Below are 23,400 nucleotides of genomic sequence, written 5' to 3' on the forward strand. Positions count from 1 at the left end.
ATATGATTCTATCACATTGCTCCCCATCCTTAAATATTGTGAACAGTGGGGGGAAAGTGTCCCCTTTCACTAATGAGGGTTGTTGACCTATATGGATTGTTTCTATTTCAAGACCATCACCAACACTTGTCTGCCCCTCATACTATCCCGTGTAGGGTCAGAGGATGTTTATTTCCTGTATAAGAATCTATCCTCCAAGGCACCACCACAAGGGCAGGACATTCACCCTATCTGATAGCAACAGCCTCTAGGCAGGGTTTCCCCTCTTGCAGACCATTCCGTAGTGGTTTGGGGCTGGGGAAGTGGCAGAAGACTGGAACTATAGAAGGCCTTTGCCAAAGTTTCCTCTAAGCAGCTGGGCTGACACTCTACAGATAAGTTTCCGCTACAGAGGTCCAACAGCAGAGACTCAAGAATTTTGGAGTTCAGCCTTCTTAACTGGAACATCAGATCGAACAGTTATTGCTCCCACCATGCCCAGCAAGTCTCCAGACCTCCTGTGCATTCAGATGTCCATAACTTATAATCAGGTTATGTGATCATACTCAGCAGCAGTTTAGATACTTAAACAGGTAACGGTTGATCACCTTTAGAATGGCAGTCAATTTGTGCTCCATGACACCACTTCCTTTCCTTGTTGTGCTCCTGCTCACCATTTTACGTACGCTCCACTTGGTTCTTGTTACAGATAAAGGTAAGGATAAATATTGTTACACTTCCCTTTGTTTGTGAGGAATGCATGATTTTTGCTGCTTTTCTGGGGTTCTGCTAATCTAAATATGAATATAGCACAGTCAGGTGGGTACATAACTATTTAACTGTGATGTCTGGAACGGGGGGATGAAATTAAGATTTCTGGAAGCATCTCAGTCAGTTTATTTGACATTGCTAATTTCTGGACATAACTCTGAAACTAGGAAATCCATTTGGGAGAATTTTTCTGGATAAACAGTCTATTAATTGTAAACAGAACTTAGGCACATTCATTTTTCAAACATATCTGTATCTGATAAAGAGGGATCTCTATATCCTTTCAGCAATGTGGGAGAACTGAAAACAAAACTCCACCCCTGTATACAATTTAGCTCTCTTTCCCATTTTACGACATCATCAACATGTCCTTCATCCACTCTGAGAGTCAGTGATAACCTGCAAAAGAAGTGATGCTGGAAGGAAAGGGTAGCAAAGCAGATGCCTAGAGAGGAAACAAAATCTCAGTGAATACTGTAAGTGCAAAAAGGTTATTGTCTTCATGTGTATTGAGGCAGCATTTCAGACTTCTGCATTTATGTGATCTGATGTATTTGTCCAGCTGTGGCCCATGTTTAAAGAAAGCAATTCAGAGGTAACAGAAGTTGGACACTGAGCAAGATAAATCAACTCCAGGGGCCCTTACTAATACCACAAGGCTCTCTTTCTTTAGTCCAAAGGAAAATCTATTTTGTGAATGAAGGTAAATTAACTGTTAGGAAAATCTGTTAGGATAAAAATATGGGATAGGACAGTGTAACTTGGAGCTAATGACTGATATTTCTATTAATGCCAATTGGCCAAAGTGTTTTAGACTAGTGTCTGGAATATGAAACATAATGCACTAATGGGCAAGTAAACAAATGTCCACCATCATATATCTCAATTATTTCATATTGTAATCAAAAGCAGGTATTCTTTTGGATACAGCACTGCCATATCACATGTCTACTCTGAAACAAGTAAATAAATATCTTTCTAGATGTTCCATTTTTCTCTTCAAATCCAGTCCTTATTTTTTTAAAATGCCTGTTGCTTCTATAAAAATGCCAACAAAAGAAAGATTCACATAAATATTGACTCTGCAAATTAGCTGCTGTATAGATTTTGTAAAAGAGCCTGAGTACAATTTGGTACAGTATGTGTGGCTTGGGGTTGTACATAATGAAATACATTAAAGCTTAGAGTGAAAATAAGCTTTGCTCTTAAAGTGCCTTGGTGATTTCTTTTTGTTTTTCTGCATAAGTCCAGATGTCGCAAACGTATTAAAAAGGGGCACCCCTATACTAAAAGGTAACGGTTCCCCCACACATGCGTGGTAGTCATTTCCAACTCTAGGGGCCAGTGCTCATATCTGTTTCAAAGCCGAAGAGCCAGCGCTTGTCTGAGGACGTCTCCGTGGTCATGTGGCTGGCATGACTAGACGCCAAAGGCGCACGGAACGCTGCTACCTTCCCACCGTAGTGGTCCCTATTTTTCTACTTGCATTTTTACGTGCTTTCGAACTGCTAGATTGGCAGAAGCTGGGACGAGTAACAGGCGCTCACTCTGTTATGCGGCATTCGGGATTCGACCTGCCAAACTGCCGACCTTCTGATCGACAAGCTCAGCGTCCTAACCCACTGAGCCACCGTGTCCCACCCCTATACTAGAATGCTCTAAATGCTTTAGTTTCTCAACTGAAGGCTTAAAAAAAGTGTTGTATTTCCATCCCATGTTGGATAGAAACAAATATATTCCTATTTCTTATTGTTTATGTAGCCCTTTCAATCTTTTCCTCTGGCAAAAGTTGCTGGAGAGGCAATTGTGCCAGATTCCTGGCTGCACCTGCCCTTTTCTGTCTTGCCCTAGTCTTCCTAAACTAGTCACCTGCCCTTAGATACAATAGCCACTGGAAGAATAGAACACTGTCTCATCAACATCAACCTAAGTTCATACTCTCAATTTGTAGCTGTAATATGGGGTGGAGGAGAGAGATGAACTTGTCTTTCAGTTCAGGCAGCAAAATATCTCCAGGCAGCTCTGCTAATGAGAAAGGAACCACACAACTGTTTTCTCTGCTTTCTAAGATGGTTTTTCTATTTTCAAATTCATATGGGTTTGTTGGTCTACATTTACATGCAATATGTAGTTGATCCTCTTGTTTCCTCCACACTTCCTTGAGAGGTCTATCTCCCTAAAGCAGGAAGCTTTCATCCCCAAGCCCTCAAGCAAACGCTTATCGCAAAACCACATGGTTATTTTAGAATGTTTTCTTTGTGAACAAAGGCTCTCTCCCATGCCCTTACTATAGACCACGAGGGTCTAATAAACAGATCCTTTGCTTCGTGTTCTCTAAGATCATCATCATAATTGTTTATTCTATTCAGATTTCTACCTGAAAAAGAGAGCAAGTATACCAATGACACTTGGGTTTATAACTGGACAAGTGGTCAGTAGAAATTAAAACCATACAAAGCACAGATTTATAAAAACAAAAAGATGCCAAGTATATGTCCTTTCACTACATCACAAATGCAAGAAAATTAATATACTGTCCTGATGCTGCCACCTGCTCTTAACATTTTCAACACTGCTGAATGCCACCATTATTCTACCACCACCCCTTAAAAATAGGAATCTCCAAACTTGGCAATTTTAAGACTTGTGCTTCTGGGAGTTGAAGTCCATAAGTCTTAAAGTTGTTAACCTAAGTAATGTTCACTTAAGTAATCATCTTGGAGAGGACAGAAGGTACTTAGCCTCTTATTCTCTTACTCTGTCAATCCATTATACCTAATGTTGTGTGTCCTACTGACAGCCAGAATGGGGCAATTCACTGCAGCCAACTTGCCACGGTCAACTTGCCAGGACCAATTCGCCGTAGCTGACTCATTATGACCAACTTACTGCAGAACAACTCGGCATGGGGCAATTAGCTGCGGAACAATTCAACAATTCAATTTAATTTAACTTTTGTCATTCTGATTTCATTTCGTCCCTCCTTTGGCATCCTTTCTTTAATTATTCTTTTCTGCCATTTCTTTGATATTAGTGTAATTCTTGTCCCACAGCAAGTTGTCCCAGGGCAAGTTCGCCATGGTGAGTTGTTCTGCGGCAAGTTGGCTGTAGTAAGTTGTCATAGACCCCTGACAGTAGCATGTTGGAAAAAGGTTTTCACATCTCTTCATAAAAATGCAGAAAGCCTCAGTAAAATGGGAAAGACTACTGAGCAGGGGGTTGGACTAGATGACCTCCAAGGTCTCTTCCAAGTATTATTATTATTATTATTATTATTATTATTATTATTATTATTATTATTATTATTATTATTATTATTATTATTATTATTGTTGTTGTTGTTGTTGTTGTTGTTGTTGTTGTTGTTGTTGTTGTTGTTGTTGTAATGTTTCTCTTCCTGAAATTCATTACCTTCCCTTGTGCAAATAGGCGTGAATACCCTGTTCACAAATCCTGCTAAATAAATTGATATGTAAAAAACCCCAAAAAGTTTGGACTCAGTTACATGCAATAATATAGAATACTTTAAAACTCATGTACAATTGAAACCAGAGACTTTTCTTTTAGGTTGGATGGATATAAGCACCTGGGGAAAAAAATAGGGAACTTTGTTTTTATACAGTATATGATGACAGCAGCAGTATGCATAAAAATGAAAAGATTAGACTTTACTCACAATGGAGGAATGGATAATGAAGATAATGGAACTTCTGAAATGGCCAAATTAATTGCTTTCATTAAGATGTAGGGATAGGATTTTGTCTAGATTTAATGATGATTGGAAACCCTGTATTGACTTTTTGTGGGAAACATTACTTTATATTTATACTTATAGATTCTATAAAATAAAATCAGAAGTCACTTTTTTTCATAATGCTTTTTCTCTTATTTGATTTGATTTCACACTTTTTATTCTTTTTTCCTTTCCTTTTTTCTTTCTAAAGATTAGCTTTTGTTAGTTTTTATTTTGTATTTAAAATTTAATAAAATACTACAGTACCCTGAATAAATTTGTTGTTCTTTTCATCTAAAAAAGTACCAGGAAGTCAATTTATTTTTTGATATTTCTTTTTTAAACTCTCACCTTACAGAAGCTATTCTACTGGCCAAAACAGCTCAAAATGTTCTCTGCTTTTCTCGAACCTTTGAGGATCTCACCTGTTTCTGGGATGAACCAGCACATGTGAAAGGAGCATATCGATTCTTCTATACATATGAAGGGTAGGAAGTTATTTTCCACATAGACTGGTCAAATTGCACATATAAACTTAGATGCAGATTCTACGCAAATTACTTTGACATCTAGGAAATATGGGGGCACAATGGCCCAGTGGTTAGGGATGTTGGCCTTTGTGACATGGGTTTGAGACTTCAGTGCCACATGACAGGGTGAGCTCCCATTACTTGCCCCAGCTCCTGCCTACCCAGCAATTTGAAAGCAAACAAATGCAAGTAGATAAATAGGTACCACTTCAGTGGGAAGGTAACAGTATTCCGTGCACCTTGGGATATAGTCATGCTGGCGAAATGACCACAGAATTATCTGTGGACAGTGCTGGCTCCCTCAGCTAAGAAATGGAGATGAGCACTGCCCCATAGAGTTGGACATGACTAGGCAGGGAAAATGTTTTCCTTTATCTGTGCTTTTACTAGGAACTGTAGGAAAGGGATGATTGAAACTCACTTTTGTCATTTCAGGAAAAGATTAGATTAAGTCACACTGGGGAAGTATCACACTCCTAATTACTCTTTTTTACCCCTGCAGAGACAAAAGCCGAGAATGTGCTCTAATCTCTACGAAAAATACAGATGGAAGTTGGCGCCACATCTGCACTTTTCCTGGAAACTATTATGGCATACAACTCTTTATTGAACTCAATATTGAAGTGTTGGATAGTGTTAGTAATCACACCATATTCTCACAGTATCTCAGAGTGAACACTGTTGGTAAGTTTCTTCCAATAGGGCATAAACTGTACGTGAAGCAGAGAAAGAGGTGAGGACTGGATAAAGCTTTGAAGAGTCCAGCATCCTAAAAAAACATTCATACTATGACCTGCATTTGACCCAATAATTTTAGCCAAGTCATGTACAATCATGACTTCCATATTATAATTTTGATGATTGCTGGAAATGAATCTGTGAATCACACAGACACTTAACTGATGGATTTAATTGAATTTAATTACTGCTATGACTAATTTGGCACTGACAAATAGATTCTTGTTTGAAATTAATAATAGTTATAAACTATTTATTTATTCGTACATGAGATAAGTAATACTCAGGCTTTAATTTCAAGCTATCTTTCAGGGCATAGAGTTATCAGTTTCCAAGAGGTGTGACTGATGCTACTGCTGTCCTCAGAAGAGAAGAGAACATTTTTCACCCAAATCTGTCCCCAGAACAGAGGGTAAAATTTTTGCAAGGAACCTGAGAAAGTGGTTAAGCTCAAAATAGGCACAATGAGCCTTCAAAAGTTTAACAGAGCTATTTTGCATCTTATGCAGCACAGAGAGATAGAAAAACAATACTATCAAATGTTGGAAGTTTGTTCACGGTCATTTCAATATTTTATAGAAAATGCAAACGCTGAAGAAACAAGGGCTGGAGGACAGCATGTGGCTAAAACAGTGCATTTCCCCACCAATGAATTAAACATTTTTTTTTAAAAGAAGCTACCTATTACTAAAAATAATTCAGTTATAGTACAATACAAATAACTTTTGGTTTTCTTTTTAAAAAAAGCTGTAACAAGGCTTTATTTTACTTCCTGGGACGCTCCAAAAATGAGGACCCACTACTAAGAAAGTCCTGCTCCTAATATTTCCAACAGCCTAACAATGCTTGCTGGTGAAATACAGAGAAAGGGTTGCCATTTACCTTAAAATGTAACTGTAAAGATAAAGCAGAGACAAAGAGGAAGGTGATAAAATAAAGATAGAAAAAGGGCCTTCATCTGTAGAATGTGATTACATTTGTACAGTTGTACAGTTGAGGATATTTCTGAAGGATGTACCGCTGTGTTGGATTTAATACCGTAAGTGCTTTAGAAATATAAAGGAACTACTGCAAGGAAGGGCCAGAAATAAAATAGAAATTGGGGAGCAGTTAGGAAAGGATTAATCCTTTTTCTAGTGTTGCACTCCAAAATCCTCAACATGCTCCTATTGGTAGGAAACAAAGCTTTCATTTCTTTGCTCATAATCTTTGAAAAGTCTTCTCTCCCAGAGCTAGAGAAACTCTTACCTATAGCAAAAATGCTTTGATGGTGACAGCCTGACTCTGAAACTCTCCTTAATTTAATAGCCTTTCTGGTTTGAACTGTGTATAATTTTCAACTGGTGCCATGGTGGCGGAATGGTTAGAATGCAGTATTGCAGTATTGCAGGCTAACTGAACTCTCTGCCAGGAGGAGTTCAGTCCTCACCGGCTCAAGGTTGACTCAGCCTTCCATCCTTCTGAGGTTGGTAAAACAAGGACCCAGATTATTGGGGGCAATATGCTGACACTGTAAATCGCTTAGAGAGAGCTGTAAAGCATTGTGAAGTAGTATATAAGTTTCAGTGCTATTGTTATTGGTTCCCAGACTAGAATAATGGAAGATGAGCTGTTATTTTATGAATTGGATTCAATAGTCTTAATTTTAGTTGGAATTAGAACCATTTATCAAATAGTAATCACTACTTGACTGACCTCTTGGGTATTTCTGGGAACCAGAAAATGTTATGAATGACTCTTTTCTCTTTCAGGAAGGGCCAGTAGCCTTCATTGTCAATAAAAGAGTAGGAAAAGCAATACTGGGATACAATCCCCAAAATGACAGAATGATCTCAGTTCGAATCCAAGGCAAACCATTCAATATCACAGTAGTCCAAGTCTATGCCCCAACCACCAGTGCTGAAAAGGATGAAATTGACCAGTTCTATGAAGCCCTATAGCACCTTATAGAACTAACACCAAAAAAATGATGTCCTTATCATCATGGGGGATTGGAATGCTAAAGTAGGAAGCCAAAAGATAACCAGAATAACAGGCAAGTTTGGCCTTGGAATACAAAATGAAGTAGGGCACAGGCTGACAGAATTTTGTCAAGAGAATACAATGGTCATCGCAAATACTCTTTTTCAACAACCCAAGAGACGGCTCTACACATGGACATCACCAGATGGTCAACACAGAAATCAGATTGACTATGTGCTCTGCAGCCAAAGATGGAGAAGCTCTATACAGTCAGTAAAAACAAGACCAGGAGCTGACTGTGGCTCAGACCATGAGCTTCTCATTGAAAAATTTAGGCTTAAACTGAAGAAAGCAGGGGAAAGCACTAGGCCACTCAAATATGAACTAAATCATATCCCTGTTGAATATACAGTAGAGGTGACAAATAGATTTAAAGAATTAGATCTGATAGACAGAGTGCCTGAAGAACTATGGATAGAGGTTCGCAACATTGTACAAGAGGTAGCAACTAAAACCATCCCAAAGAAAAAGAAATGCAAGAAAGCAAAATGGCTGTCTGAGGAAGCTTTGCAAATAGCTGAGGAAAGGAGGGAAGCGAAAGGCAAGGAAGAAAAAGAAAGATACGCCCAATTGAATGCAGAATTCCAGAGAATAGCTAGAAGAGATATGAATACTTCTTAAATGAACAGTGCAAAGAAATAGAAGAAAACAATAGAATAGGGAGGACCAGAGATCTCTTCAAGAAAATTGGAGAGATGAAGGGAACGTTTCATGCAAAAATGGGCATGATAAAGAACCAAAATGGCAGGGACCTAACAGAGGCAGAAGAGATTAAGAAGAGGTGGCAAAATTACACAGAAGAACTATACAAGAATGAGCTTAATGTCCCTGATAACCACAATGAGGTGGTCACTGACCTCGAGCCAGACATCCTAGAATGTGAAGTGAAGTGGGCCTTAGAAAAGCTGAGCAACAACAAAGCTAGTGGAGGTGACAGTATTCCAGCTGAGCTATTCAAAATCTTAAAAGACGATGCAGTAAAAGTGCTACACTCAATTTGCCAGCAAATTTGGAAAACTCAACAGTGGCCACAGGATTGGAAAAGATCAGTTTACATTCCAATTCCAAAGAAAGGCAGTGCCAAAGAATGTTCAAACTATCGCACCATTGCACTCATTTCACATGCTAGTAAAGTTATGCTTAAAATCCTACAAGCTAGACTCCAGCAGTATGTGGATCGAGAACTACCAGAAGTACAGGCAGGATTTCGAAGAGGCAGAGGAACTAGAGATCAAATTGCCAACATACGCTGGATCATGGAGAAAGCTAGAGAGTTCCAGAAAAACATCTACTTCTGCTTCATTGACTATGCTAAAGCCTTTGATTGTGTGGATCACAACAAACTGTGGCAAGTTCTTAAAGAGATGGGAGTACCAGACCATCTTATTTGTCTCTTGAGAAACCTATATGCGGGTCAAGAAGCAACAGTGAGAACTGGACACGGAACCACTGATTGGTTCAAAATTGGGAAACGAGTCTGGCAAGGCTGTATACTGTCACCTTGGACTGCAAGGTAATCAAACTGGTCAGTCCTAGTGGAGATGAACCCTGACTGCTCTTTAGAAGGCCAGATCCTGAAGTTGATACTCAAATACTTTGGCCACCTAATGAGAAGGAAGGACTCACTGGAGAAGAGCCTAATGCTGGGAAAGGTTGAGGGCAAGAGAAGAAGGGGATGGCAGAGAATGAGGTGGCTGGATGGAGTCACTGAAGCAGTAGGCGTGAGTCTAAATGGCCTCCAGAAGATGGTAGAGGACAGGAAGGCCTGGAGGAACGTTGTCCATGGGGTCACGATGGGTCGGGCATGACTTCGCAACTAACAACAACAAATAAATTTAGGCAATAAATTAACTAGTAGATCTTGTAAGAAAGTTCAGCTATCAATTCTAAAAGAGGCACAGGTGCATTGTGACAGACATTCCCAATTTCTGCTCTAGCAAATTAGCATGCTAAATATATTGATCAGTTTGCCTTCTGTTCAATCTAGAAAGGCTGTTTTTTCCTATTCAATCATCACATGAATAGCATAGAGATAAGCAAGAGCGCTAATTTTTGTTTTGCTTTATTGTTGTTTTAAGGTCTCATTGCTCCACCAACAAATATAACAGTTGAGTGGCCAGGGATTGCACAACAGTTGCTTGTAAATTGGATACCTCCATCTATCAGCTATGCAGACTTCTTGATTTATGAAGTTCTTTATGATGTTGAGGATTCGATTCAGGCACCACTCAGGGTATGGTTAATATAGGAAAAATGGCTTTGATATAATACCTGGATTTTATTTTTGCTCTATTACTTTTTTTGCTAAAATAGTCTAGCTGAGGAAACATTTATAATCTTATTCTATTTTATTGTAGATTGAAGTGAAAAACAGCTATATGTGCCAGCTCAAGAATTTACTTCCAGGACAGCAATACCACATCCAGGTTCGCACCAAACCTGATGGCCTCTCTCTTGATGGCATCTGGGGACCCTGGTCTCCAGCAGCGATAGCAGGAACACCCTACCTTTCTGGTGAGTGGCCTGTTGACTAGGAAGTAGCTGTCAGTTGTGCAACTTTAGGGCAATGGTATTTCAATAGCATAGAAATGCACCATTTCTATGTGGAAACTACCGTATTTTCCGGCGTATAAGACAACTCAGTGTATAAGACGACCCCCGACTTTTGAGAAGATTTTTAAGATTTTTCGTCTTATACGCCGGAAAATACTTACATGCCAGTTGCCAAGTGTCCGACACAAGCCCGATTCAGCCCCGTCTGATGCAGATGGTGCAAAGCCTCCCTTTTGAAGCCCAAAGGGGCTTTTCCTTCCACTCACCCATTTGAGAGCACATTTGCAGATGGAGCAGCCGCACGTCTGGAGCCAAGCCCCGCCCAGGAGACAGTCAGCCAGCTGGGCTCGGAAGACGCGCTGGGCTTGGGGCGGCCATGCCGAGGCCGGCTGGCGAGGGCCGCTGCGTGGTCTGCGGGCGAGAGGGGCGCCAGGCCCGCCGGAAGTCCCCGGAAGTTCCTGGAACGGGCTGGCAGGCACGCTCTTCCCCAGCTCGCCGGAAGTCCCCGGAAGTTCTTGGAACGGCCTGGCGGCGGGCGGGCGCTCCCTCCCTGACCCACCGGGGAGCATCTCCCAAAGCGCAGCGTCTGGCGGCCGGGAGTCCGTCGGCCTGGTCACTGGCGAGCTGGCCCACGGCTAGGGCCGGGGCCCAGGAACCGGTAGCCGGGTGCGGGTGGGGGGAAGGAAAGCCGGGCGTGGGCTTCTGCGGCTGGTTGCGAGGCCGGATGCGGGCATCTGCCGGGAGAGATAGCGGGCAGCAGGGCGCGCTCTGCTTATGCTCAGATGCCGCTTGGGTGAGGGGGAGGGGCTTCCTGCCGCTCCCAGGGGCTGGCGTTTGCAAGGGGGAGGGGAAGGGGCTTAGAGGCTCTTGGGGGTGGGAAGGGAGAGTCATGTTGGAGGGGGGACTGGACTAAGGAGGCTTGAAGTTGCTTTGCAAGAACGGGGACGCTCGACTGATTTATGTTTTTTTTCCGGCATATAAGACGACTGGGCGTATAAGATGACCCCCCAAATTTTGAGAAGATTTTCATGGGTTAAAAAGTCGTCTTATACGCCGGAAAATATGCTACAATTGGCAGAATCATATTGCATCAATATTACTACTGCAAAATGAAAAAAAAAATAAAGTAAATGAAATTGTTGCAAGCATGGATTCTATGACTTAATATAAAATCAATTTTTCTTCTATGGGAGGCATGTTTAGACATGAAAGTAGTCATATAAGGCTTGTGAATCTGTATTTCTGCTATAGTACTTGCATATTTTTCCGGCCTGTAGGTGCTAATACTAAAAACCACGCCCTCTGAAACAATGAATTGCAAATACATTTTTCTCTCTCATAATCTATTACTATTAAATAATTCAATAACCCCTATGGAGATGAAGTATCAAGGTACTTGAAATTCTGGAAATGCAAATGTTGCATTCCCTTCAGGAACCGTGCCATAAAACTACTGATTATCCTGACATGAAAATGGTACACTCAAATCTGCATTTGCTTAGCTAGCATGACTGAAAGAAGGGACACAGAGGCATGAATATTTACTTCCAGTTTTGGAGTCTGTTAGGCTGTATGGGCACAATTAAAAAGCATCGGAGAGCATGGTAAAGGTAAAGATTTCCCCTGTTCAGTCATGTCCAACTCTAGGGGGCAGTGCTCATCTTCATTTCTTAGCTGAAGTAGCCAGTGTTGTCCAAGGATGCTTCTGTGGTCATGTGGCCAGCATGACTCTAAGCCTAAGAGCACGGAATGCTGTTATCTTCCCACTGAAATGGTACCTATTTATCTATTTGCATTTGCATGCTTCCAAACTGCTAGGTTGGCAGGAGCTGGGACAAGTAATGGGAGCTCACACCGACACACAGTGCTTGGGTCTGGGACCCAGGCTGTTAGCTTTTTAGCTGACAAGCTCAGTGTCTTTAATCACTGAGCCATCACACCCCCTTTTATTGGAGAGCATAGGGAGGACAAACTCAATCAGGGCACAAATACTGCCTTTCCCCCCCCCCCCCATTAATTCCTGCATGTTTTCCTGCTCCAAATTTGCTTCCCTGCTCAATTCAGGTGTTTACTTCCTAACACCGGTAGTTCTGCTACCATAACACACTTGACCCAATCGGTCATTAATTCAGTCAGATTTCCTAACAATGATTCTAGCAATACACAATCACATTAACTGAATCAAAAGGCACAGAAATATTGCCTGGCTTCTCAAAGAAGTGACTGGTGTTATAGGACCCCTTGTACCAGAAGACTTAGTAAACTTTGTGACATCACCACTCCCTTTTCTGTTGTCCAGGGCAAATGACAGCAGTTGATATAGTTTAGGTATTACAACTGATCAGTGTTTAATAGGTTTTGTGCAACCAGATTGTGGCAATATTTTTTTTCATTTAGTCTCTCCACCTTTTTCTCTTGGGGAAGTAGATGCGACTGAGTTAAGTTTTAGGTTCTCCCAAACATGTGATGGATAGGGACTGAGCCTGACTCCAAAGGCAGTAGTTGGTCCTTTGATGTAATTCCCTTCCCCTGCTCCTGTTAAGTGTATTGTATGTCTTCTAGTCTGTATATTTTTCTAAATTTGCCATGTCTCATTTGTGGAGTTTTATGAGAAGTGTCTTATTACCTTCAATTTTAAAAACTGTGCTTTCAGAATAATAGAGTTGGAAGAGACCTTGCAGGATTTTTAGTCCAACCCCTGCTTAACCAGAAAATCCTACACCATTTCAGACAAATGGTTGTCCAATCTCTTCTTAAAGATTTTCAGTGTTGGAGTATTCACAACTTCTGGAGGCAAGTCGTTCCACTGATTAAGTGTTCTGTCAGGAAATTTCTCCTTAGTTCCAAGTTGGTTCTCTCCTTATTTTCCATCCATTGCTTCTTGTTCTGCCTTCAGATGCTTTGGAGACTAGGTCGACCCCCTCTTCTTTGTGGCAGCCCCTTAGATATTGGAACACTGCTATCATGTTACCCCATCACTCCTTGTCATCGTCTTTATTTATTGATTAGCCCTTGGGCCATATCAAATTGCCAAGTTCCAAAAACAAAATATCACTAAAACTTGACAAAAACAATTCAAATGAAACTGGATAAAATACAATTTAAAATGAAACTAAAACAAAATACAATCGAAATAAAATCAGGATAGAATACAATGATTTAAGATACAGGTTAAATATGCTTAAAATTATATTACAATGTCACCCCTGCGTCTGCCCCAAACAGTCTTAAAACTACTTTTAAAATCACATTTTTAAATCAAGTGATCTTTCCTACAATCTACCACACTCTGCTGCACCAACTTTGTTCTTATTTCCATCAACTTTACAGCATATTTGGCAATCCATTTCACCAACTGCAAATTAGAGCCTAACAAACAATGATGCAAGAAGCGTTCTTTAGACACAGGGGTACAAGTATAAAAGCTCATGCCCAACTGATGTTCCCTCAAATCTGAATACAGGGGGCAATCAAAAATTACATGGGACATTGTTTCAACTTCCCCCTGTCCCTCATAAACAGACTCTTTCACTTACAGGAACCCCCCTATATCTACCCCAAAACATGTTTGTTTGAAGTTGGTCCAATCTCAATTTGGTAAAAAATCTCCTTATGATGAGATAAAGTCAAGGTTAAATATTTTTCTATTTTAAAAATTTGTTTATTAGCCGATAACCAGGAGCAAACTTTTGCTACTGTCACCTGTGCAATGTCCAATTGTGCACTTATGTCTTTAAATCTCTGTGCAATCCAAGATCAAATCTGCCTATGATCATACTGCTGCCAGTTTAACGGAATACCAAAGCTAGATACCCGCTTCAAAACTCTTGATAACCAATTATTTTTGTTACTTGAAACAATCTGATCCATTAGCGCTAGCTTAGGTAACCTCCCTTCCTCCATCTCGAATATTCTTAGCCAATAATAAACGGTCTTCAGCATGGCCCTAGTGCCGATCGCATGGACTCCCATTTCTGCCCTTACTACGCAAGCTGGGGTTCCAGGGGACACTGCCAAAATTCTCCTCAGGAACTTATTTGGAGGAATTTCCTGCCCAGGCAGCTTAACAGATCCCCATATTTCTGCCCCATAGGTAAGTATTGGTTCAATTTTCACTTGAAAGACCTTTAGCACTGGGGTTAATGAAGATGGAGTTTAAATAAGTTTGTTTAATTGGGCCATCCGAGCCACGGCCTTCTGAGCTCCGGCTTTTACATGCTTATTCCATTTACCATTTGTCTGGAATACTAGCCCTAAATAGGTAAATGGCTGAACTTGTTCTATTCTTCTGCCATTTAAAACCCATCTCCTCATCTTTTGTTGCCTGCTAAATATCATTACCTTTGATTTCTCTACGTTAATTGTCAAATGATTTTTTATACAATATGCTGCCAACCTTCCAAGTGACCTTTGTAGCCCCACTTGTGAGGCCAACAGCAAAATTATATCATCGGCATATAACAAGCAATTTACCTGTCTTGTTCCTATACTAGGCCCATGAAGTGATAAGTCTTCCAGACATTTTGGAAAATTGTTTAAATATAAATTGAAAAGTGTTGGGGCTAAAATGCAACCTTGTCTTACGCCCTTCTTAACTGGAATTGCATTTGTTACCGATCCTGTTTTGTTCACTCGAACTCTTACCTGGGTTTCCATGTATAACAATCTAATTAAATTTAGCAGTTTCTTTTCTATTCCCATGGCCTCTAATTTATCCCATAGAATTGATCTACCAATTGTATCAAAGGCTGCCTTCAGGTCTACAGTATAAATGCCACGTACAATGGTTTTTTCCAAAACTTAAACTTTGTTATTAGATGGTCCAACACAAAACAGTTGTCCATTGTGGATCTTCCGCTCCTGAAGCCAGACTGTTCTTCAGCTAGAATGTTGTTTCCCTTCATCCAGTCTTCTAATTTATGAAGCAAATACTTAGCATAAATTTTTGCTGAAATATCAATTAGACTAATTAACTGGAAATTATCCGGATTGTCTCTAGAACCTTTTTTATGTAATGGAACAATTATTGATGTACACCAACTGGCAGGAATTTGCCCTGTTCTATTAATAAAAGTAAAGAGACCCACCAGGACAGGCGCCCACCAGGCTATGTTTTCTTTAAATAGCGATGCTGGGAGCGCATCCTGTCCTGGAGCTGTGTTTGTCTTCAGGGAAGAAATTAAATGCCTCACCTCTGTGATTGACACTTCTGCCCACTGGGGTAAGGCTTCATATCCCTGTATCAAGCTCAGAGAGGATATCACTTCATCAGAGCTTTCCGCAACTGCTGGAGTGGCCAAATGCCTCTCCCAACTTTCTGCAGTAATATTTGGGTCACTTATTGGTTTTCTATCATTAATATTTTTTGAGACCCCCAACCAGAAGAGTGTGGGTGAGGCCAGCTTTGCTGCCTGTTCTAAGCCAGCCCATAAGTCGTCAATATAAGAAGACTTTTTCCTCTTCAGTAGCTGCTTATATTTCTGCCTCATGGTAATATACTTCTTCTGTAATTCCATATTCGGGCTCATTAAGTATCTCCTAAGTGATTTCCTAAGCTGTTTTTTCCCTTCCTTGCAGTCATTATTAAACCATGTTGAGTAACTAGAATCAAACTGGCCCAGTGACTTAGTAGTCATGAAAAAATGCTTCAATTTCTGACATATTTCCACAAATATACTATAAGCTCTTGTTCACCCATACTATTTGAACATATATGCGCTAGGGCTTCCATACGTGATGAATTCATAAATTCTGTCACTGCTTTCCCATCAACCCTCTTCCATGTTAGCCTTCTCTCCTGGGCTATATCCAAGTTGAAGCCTATTTGTTGAATTATTTGGTTCCTTTTCCTTAAATCAGAGGGGAGTGCCAGGGACAACTCAATCGGAAGATGATCACTTTCTGGCCTTGGTGACGTCAAGACCGAAGTAGCCCCTGCCACTAAACTGTGAGAAACACAGAAGTAATCAATAGAGCTACATGCCTTGGGACCAAAAAAGGTTATGGGGTACCTTCTAACCTCTGTGTACTGGCCTACTATTTGAAGGTTACAGTTGTATACCATTGTTAGAAAATTCCCCCCATCTTTATTCTTTTTCCTATCTTGGGAGTCCCATAATTGTTGGTTATGTAAATAACCATCTGGAATTGTACCATTTTCAACAAAAGGCTCCAACGAAGGACCCACACGGGCATTAAAGTCTCCTGCCAAAATTAAAGGTGTTTTTATAAATTTCTTACGTATATCTAATATCTTTACTTCTAGTGCCTCCCACAGATCGCCCATTGCTGGATTGACATACACATTTATAAATACCATTGACTTCCCTCCATATGCCAAATGGATTGCTTGAAAAAATAAAGGGCTGGCACACGAGCATATCTTGTTTCCCTTCCAACCTAATTCGGCTTTTACCAAAATGCACAACCCTCCTGAAGCTCTTCCCTTTATAGCTACCCTCTTTGCTGGCAGCTGCCAAATATTAAACCCAGGGAGCTCAATTGGGGCCTCATCACCACTAACCCAGGTCTCCTGCAAGGCAATTACATGATACCTGTTTAACAATTTAATACAATCATCTGTGCACCAACTCCCTCTCCATCCTGCCACATTCCATGAGAGGAAGTGGACTCTTAAAGAAAGTGATTGCTCGCTATTTCCTAGTCAGGCTTCTTGAATAATCTCTTCCACCCGTCCTCCCCCGTTTACGCTCACACACCCATTTAATTGCCTGAGCTCCATAGAAGACTGTTTAGGCATCATTTCTTTGCCTGTTGCTTTTAGGCTTGCAGATCCATAAGTTCTATTAATCTCTGCCTCCACAATAAATGATTTTACTTGAGGCTCCGCGCTTACGTCATTTCTTGATATCATTTTTGCCACTGAGGAGGACTGGGAGATTCCTTCCTGGGTACCTTCCATCTCCGGCACTTTGCACTGTCAGGTCAGCTGTCTCTGGCACTTTATGCTGTATAGACGCAGATATCCGGCTTCCCAAACTTATAAGCTGCTGACTCTCCGGAACTGCATCATAACTTAATGGGGACAGAACTATCAGCACCAAAGGGGGGGCAGAGGAAATGGTCTGCTTCAGCAGCTTCCCCGTCTCTTCAAGTTTTTAAAGTACTTCTTGCTGCTCCGTTAGTGAAAGCAAAGAAAAAGTTTTTAAGCAGGCAGAGTCAAATATCTCATCTTGCATTAAGCCAATTGAAGGAAATTTCACAGTAGCTGGAACCAAACCCTCAGCCAACATTTCCTTTGTAATGCTAGATCTCCTCCCCATTTCAGTCAACTTACTTTCCCTATTTCGTTTACTTTTCAAGTCAGCTGTCCCATGCGCTGCACCACTCTCCCTAGGGGCTCTCTGGATCAACGGGCTGACTTCGCTACTAGAAAAAACTCGGGTTGGTAAAATCTGGTAAAAAACCAAGAATCCTCTCATTCGCGTGAGCAGACTTGGAAAGAGCTGTTGTTTGAACTTAAGAAGAATTCTGGAATAATTATCACATTGTGGAAGATATTCATATGCTACCAGATCTATTGCCCCCTTGTCACTCCAAGTAAGCTGTGACAAAGAGGTCACTATCCGTCTTTTTGAAGTCCATCTACCCGCATTTATCTCAGAATTATATATGTTCAATACAATCTGCTCCTTCAACAATCGCCTGCTTCCCCCACACACCTGTGCCATGGGATTTCAGGCCCATCCAGCTCACCATCTTTTTTTCCGCCATTACAGCCAATATGCTGTCTACTTACTCCTTCCCTCGTTCGCACCATTGATGATATCCGACCAGGTCGTTCTGTCTGGCAATCAGTCAAAATTACCTGCAGCTTTTCTGTCTGTACCGCAGCAACAAGATTGATCACAGAGTCCAACTTTAAACGCACCTCTGCAGACTGGTCAAAAATGGCCCAGACTGTCTGAGAAGTGAGCATGCTGTGCCAGCTGATGAAATCCTTTATGCTATCACTTAGCTGGTTTTCAAGCCCTAAAGCTGATCCACTATGATTGTCAAACTCCAACACTAGTCCCTTATCCTGGCTTGGAGCTAACTCACTTAAAACTGCTGAGTCATTTGTCATCCAATTATGCAGAGGGATTAGCGAGCCTCTCAACTGGCTTCTCAGCCAGCTCTCCTCAGGCTGCGCCCACAGATCCCACTCCAGGGAAGAATCCCCAAACAATGCCAAAGCCTCGCAGCTATCCGGCAGGAGAAAGGGGGAGGATGCACGACCCACTGTAGATGGTATAGGCTGACAGAAACTGTCAATTTTCTGTTGTTTTTGTGTATTGGTTCTATCTTCCTTACTGTTTGGTGAACACTGTGCCGTCTTTCTTTTCTTCCCCTTGGGAGAGGCCATCGGTGTCCTCCGTTTTCTATTCCAAATGCAATGCTTTTTTTCAGTATCTCTTTGCCAGGCTCAGATCCTCCAGCTCAGGGCAATAACTCTTCTGCAGACCCACGCTTCGCTTGTCAGAAGCTGGCTGGGAATGTTGCAAAGGCAATCACCTCATGCAGTCCGTTTAGTCACAACCTTTCACTTTTCACATTCTGGACAAGCAGTGGTCATGTATCCTTAGTTTGCATCTGTGTTTCATCCAGCCACGTCATATTCCACTCCTTGTCATTGAACTAGAAATATCCATTACTTCAACCATTCTTTGTATGTTTTGCTTTTAAGGCACAGCAATAAAAAAAATCTAATATAATTATTTTCTTGTTAATGAAGTTTTTTGACATTTTATAATGAAGAGTAAATTCATGAAAAGTTTCTAAGGGGAAGGAGGTAAAGCAGGCAATAGAATAGATGTTCTGAACAGCATAAAGGGCCTCTTTAGGATAGATAGACAGAGCTCTGCAAATGTTCTGAGCCACATTCCCAAGCAGCCTTACTCAGTATACCCAATATTGAGAGATTTGGGGAGTGTAGTTCAGTGGCATAGAGGTTTTAGAAGATATTGCTGTGGATTGGTGATACTCTGAAATGAAGGACATGTACTGTATATAAAACAAAGAAAATAGTTTTAACATGTGGGGCACAAAATAGGTGCTGTCAAATTGTTCTACATCTGTTCTCTTTTCTGAACAGAGGCGATTGGTCTGCACTGCTTCACTCCAGACTTGCATCAACTGCACTGCCAATGGAACAAGAAGACCCTGGGATTGGGCCCTTTTCACAGCCTCTTGTACTGGATGGAAAGCAACAGCAGCAGCACAAGGTGACTAGATGGGCAACTGAATAGCACCAGGTCTTCTCCTTCCTGTTCTGTCCCATAATTTTTGCTCCTGTTCCAGGTACCATTCCAAGTAATGTCCTTCAGTTTTCACCGAAGGCATTTTTTTTTCTTCCGTTCAATTGTTTCTGATTCTTGGACACTGCCTGGACAAATATCCCTGTAATTTTCATGGCAAGGTTTTTTCAGAAATGGTTCACCATTGCCTCCTTTCTAGAGCTAAGAGAAAATGACTGACCCAAGGTCACCAAGCTGGTTTTGTGCCTAAGTTGGGATTAAAACTCAAAATCTGCTGGGTTCTAGCCTAATGCTTTAACCACTACATCAAACTAGCTCACATGGAGGCATTGCCAGTGGTGGAATTCAGCCAGTTCGCACCACTTTGGCAGAACCGGTAGCTACTTTTTTGTTGCTCAGGCCCAGAATGGACTTCCGGAAGCGGCATCCACACAGAGAACCGGTTGTGCACATACTTGAATCCCATCACTGGGCATTGTAGCTTACGTTAACAAAACAAGGATACAAACATTTAATTATTGCAAATCCCATCCTACTTTCAAATTGTTTTGGTGGCATAGATAGTTCTCCTGCCTAAGCTACTTATGTTACAGCAGCAACTCTGGGAAATTGGTTAGGATGAAATGAAGAGGCTGATTAAAGCTTAGTGGGCTAATTTCAGGGTTGAATGGCAACTTGAACCTGTTTCTCCAGTCCTAATACAGCAGTTAAAAATGAAATCACATCAGTTCTGCTCCTTTGTTGCTTGACACTCACAACAACCTCACCTAAGGTTAGTGTAATTATTTTAATTGTTTTTAATTTTTGTAATTTGTTGCATTGTTTTTAAAAAACCTTGTGAACCGCCCTGAGTCCTACGGGAGAAGGGCGGTATATAAGTCTAATAAACTAAACTAAACTAAACTAAACTAAACTAAACTAAACTAAACTAAACTAAACTATTTAGTGTTTACTAAGTCTCAAACCCTCATAGGTTAGGAGAAGGCTGTACTGCAAAGTCTGTTTTCATCTATCATTTCTGTATCTTGGCCCTGGTAATGCATCTTCTTCACATTTATTTCAAATGGCCTATGACAATCAATAGAAGGTGATGATGGCTGCTCAAAATTATAATGCAACAGGGATGATGAATAGTTGGAGAGATGGTAGCACTTTTTAGAATTTTTTACAACTTAGTAGATCTCACTAATCATATTCATTCCAATATGATTAGTGGAATTGCCTAAACTGGAGGGAAAGCTTAAACGGAAATTGGGGGTACTAATAGTCAAGGAAAGTGTAAGTGTGGTTGATAATTTAAGAACTGTTTACAAGGCAGCTTCAGATAGTTCTAGCAGACAACTCAACATCATATCACTGCTGATATCCAATTATCCAATTTTAATTTTCAGAGGGCAACTCTGGCACAAATGTAAGAAGGAAGATCCTGCTTCCTGCACGTGCACCTTCCAGCCCAGCAACACTCATTACCTTTCTATCCTGGTGACTATCAGCCAGAAGGAACAAGAGTTCAGCTACTTTGAAGAGCCATTCAAACTGTACCATGTGGGTAAGAATCTTCAGCATCTCCTGGCCTCAGCACCATCAGGACGTTCAGCTCAAAAGAGTGAGCTGTCCTGGACTAGTCTAGCATCAAAAGAACAGCAATAATAGAAAAGATGCAATACTGTTAATATTGCAGTATTAGCTTCCCCATGAAGCTAAGCTGACCTAACCAATCATCTTTCTCCTATTATAGTGCACACTGCTCCCCCAAGAATCCTGGAGGCTTCAATAGACAGAAATATACTAAAGCTGGAGTGGGCCTCCGCACTAGAAGAAATAGCTGAGCACATGGTATATCAGATACAGTATACGGTGCAGGACACCTTGAAGTGGAAGGTATTTCTTTTTCTCCTCCAGAAGATATTCTTGCGATATCAAATTAGCAGTGCCAGATAGTTGCAAATAAATGCTTCAGTAAAGCAAATGTAGAACGATGGCTTCCAAGCAAGAAATCGCTACCCTAAATTTATTTTACTTGGCAAGAATCATCTGGAATGTTGTGTCCTATTCTGGAACTGTATATCCTTCTTATATCACAAAAAAGGATACAAAGAGTAAAAGGAGAGTGGGGATATAACAGCATTCTTCATACAGTATATCCAAATTAAAAACAGTAACCATTTATTTTTGGCTATTCCAAGATTTATTACTGATACAATTGGGACAAGGAGCTCCCGTGGTCATTAGGCAATACATTGTATGATCAAATAGGTTTATGACATCAATTCTGTCACAGTTTCTTAAGCAAATCACATATGATTTTTTTAAGTGAGACCTCACAAGACTTGTGAGTTTATCGCCCTCCTCTCCATTGACTCTGCTTGTCAGACTTTAACTGTGAGGTGCTCAAATGGCAATTGCATGATCATGGTACACTTTGATGATCATTCAAAGCACCTGAATCTCAATCACAAGACTGCAGGGACATTGTGACCATCATAAATGTGGACACCAGTTGCAAAGTTATTTTTTCAGCACTGTCATAACTTTGACTCACTAAACAGAGCAGTCATTAAGCAAGGACTGACTACCTGTGACCTTAAATTACAAAAAGGATGATTTCAATTGAAGATTTTAAAAAGCTTCTGGGCAGTAAGGGCAGATTCATATCCCCAATTCCTGAGGAATCAGCTGGAATCAGGCCTACTACAGTCTTTGTCTCCAGAGCTGAAGAAGGGAATTCAAAATACCAATCAGCCAATCCATGCTTTTCCTCCAGATGGCCAACCAAAGAAAACAACAAACATTAGCATTGTCTCACTGCTATTAGCATAAACACCCTTACTCCAGTTTCATAAATAAAGGAAATTACTGTCACTCCACATTTTTTCCAGTACCTGTATTTCTATTCAATTAACTAATGAATGCAGAACGGTTTTGACAGAGTTTTTTTGGCTATGAGGGAAATTTGCAATGGAAGGTTGATATGAAAAAAATGGAAAAAAGTAAATTTGAGGCACAAAGGGAGGAGTCCAAAAAATCAAAATTAGGGCTGCAATTCTGTGTCTCTTTTTTATGTATCCTACATGCACAATACACATAAAAAGAGGTGGGGCCTCAATCTACACTCTCAAAGGTTTTTCAGGTTTTTTACAGCCATTCCTCTATTACATTTTAAAAATCCTACGAAATATGTAGGTGAAATACTAGCATATTGCCAATTTTGAACTGGGTAGTTTGGTCAATAGGTATGAAAATAGATGCATCTTGATAAGTTCTGAACGATACTTGCAGAAATAGATAAGTCAATTTCCAGAAACAGGACACCAAATCTCTCCAAACAAGCTGATCTACTAGTCTTTGGAATGTATAGAAAAATTGATTGTATTTCTGGCTCAAGTAATAATGTCTAAATGGAACCATTACTATAGAATGAGATGAATGCATGCCATACTTTTTTATTTGGCTCAAAATACAACTAAGGCAACCAGAACTGTATGACAGCTTAACAAAATAAGTTTTAAAAAGCTTAGGAATAAAAAAAAACCTCCTCCCCTTTTTCAAACATGCCATAATCTAGGGAACAACACTACAATTCATACCCTAGTAAATGAAGTATGGGGAGTGTTTTATCAGAGGAAAAACCATGACCAAGTCCAGGGGGTAGGCAACCTTGGCTCTTTTGTGGCTCGTGGACTTCAACTCCCAGAATTCCTGAGCTAGCCATGCTGGCTCAGGAATTCTGGGAGTTGAAGTCCACAAGTCATAAAACAGCCAAGGTTGCCTACCCCTGCTAGTCAGTAGAATAATACCTAAGTACTGCTGTACAAAA

General features: G+C 40.7%; 1 protein-coding gene across 2 annotated transcripts in view; it reads left to right on the top strand.

Moving 5' to 3' along the window:
• Nucleotides 1–300: 300 nt before the first annotated feature.
• Nucleotides 301–23,400, top strand: part of MPL (MPL proto-oncogene, thrombopoietin receptor) — a 28,838-nt gene continuing 5,738 nt past the window's right edge. For both annotated transcript variants that reach the window (XR_014025809.1, XM_081322637.1), the window contains exons 1-8: nt 301–694; nt 4,842–4,971; nt 5,516–5,697; nt 9,852–10,006; nt 10,131–10,287; nt 19,421–19,550; nt 20,975–21,132; nt 21,322–21,464. Coding sequence is in view for 1 of the 2 variants with exons in the window: in XM_081322637.1 (XP_081178763.1) it covers nt 595–694; nt 4,842–4,971; nt 5,516–5,697; nt 9,852–10,006; nt 10,131–10,287; nt 19,421–19,550; nt 20,975–21,132; nt 21,322–21,464 (1,155 nt within the window). In the remaining variant the exon portion in view is untranslated. The remainder of the gene's footprint in view (nt 695–4,841; nt 4,972–5,515; nt 5,698–9,851; nt 10,007–10,130; nt 10,288–19,420; nt 19,551–20,974; nt 21,133–21,321; nt 21,465–23,400) is intronic.

The sequence above is a fragment of the Vipera berus genome (genome assembly GCF_964194415.1).
Source record: "Vipera berus genome assembly, chromosome: 3".
Taxonomy (NCBI): domain Eukaryota; kingdom Metazoa; phylum Chordata; class Lepidosauria; order Squamata; family Viperidae; genus Vipera; species Vipera berus.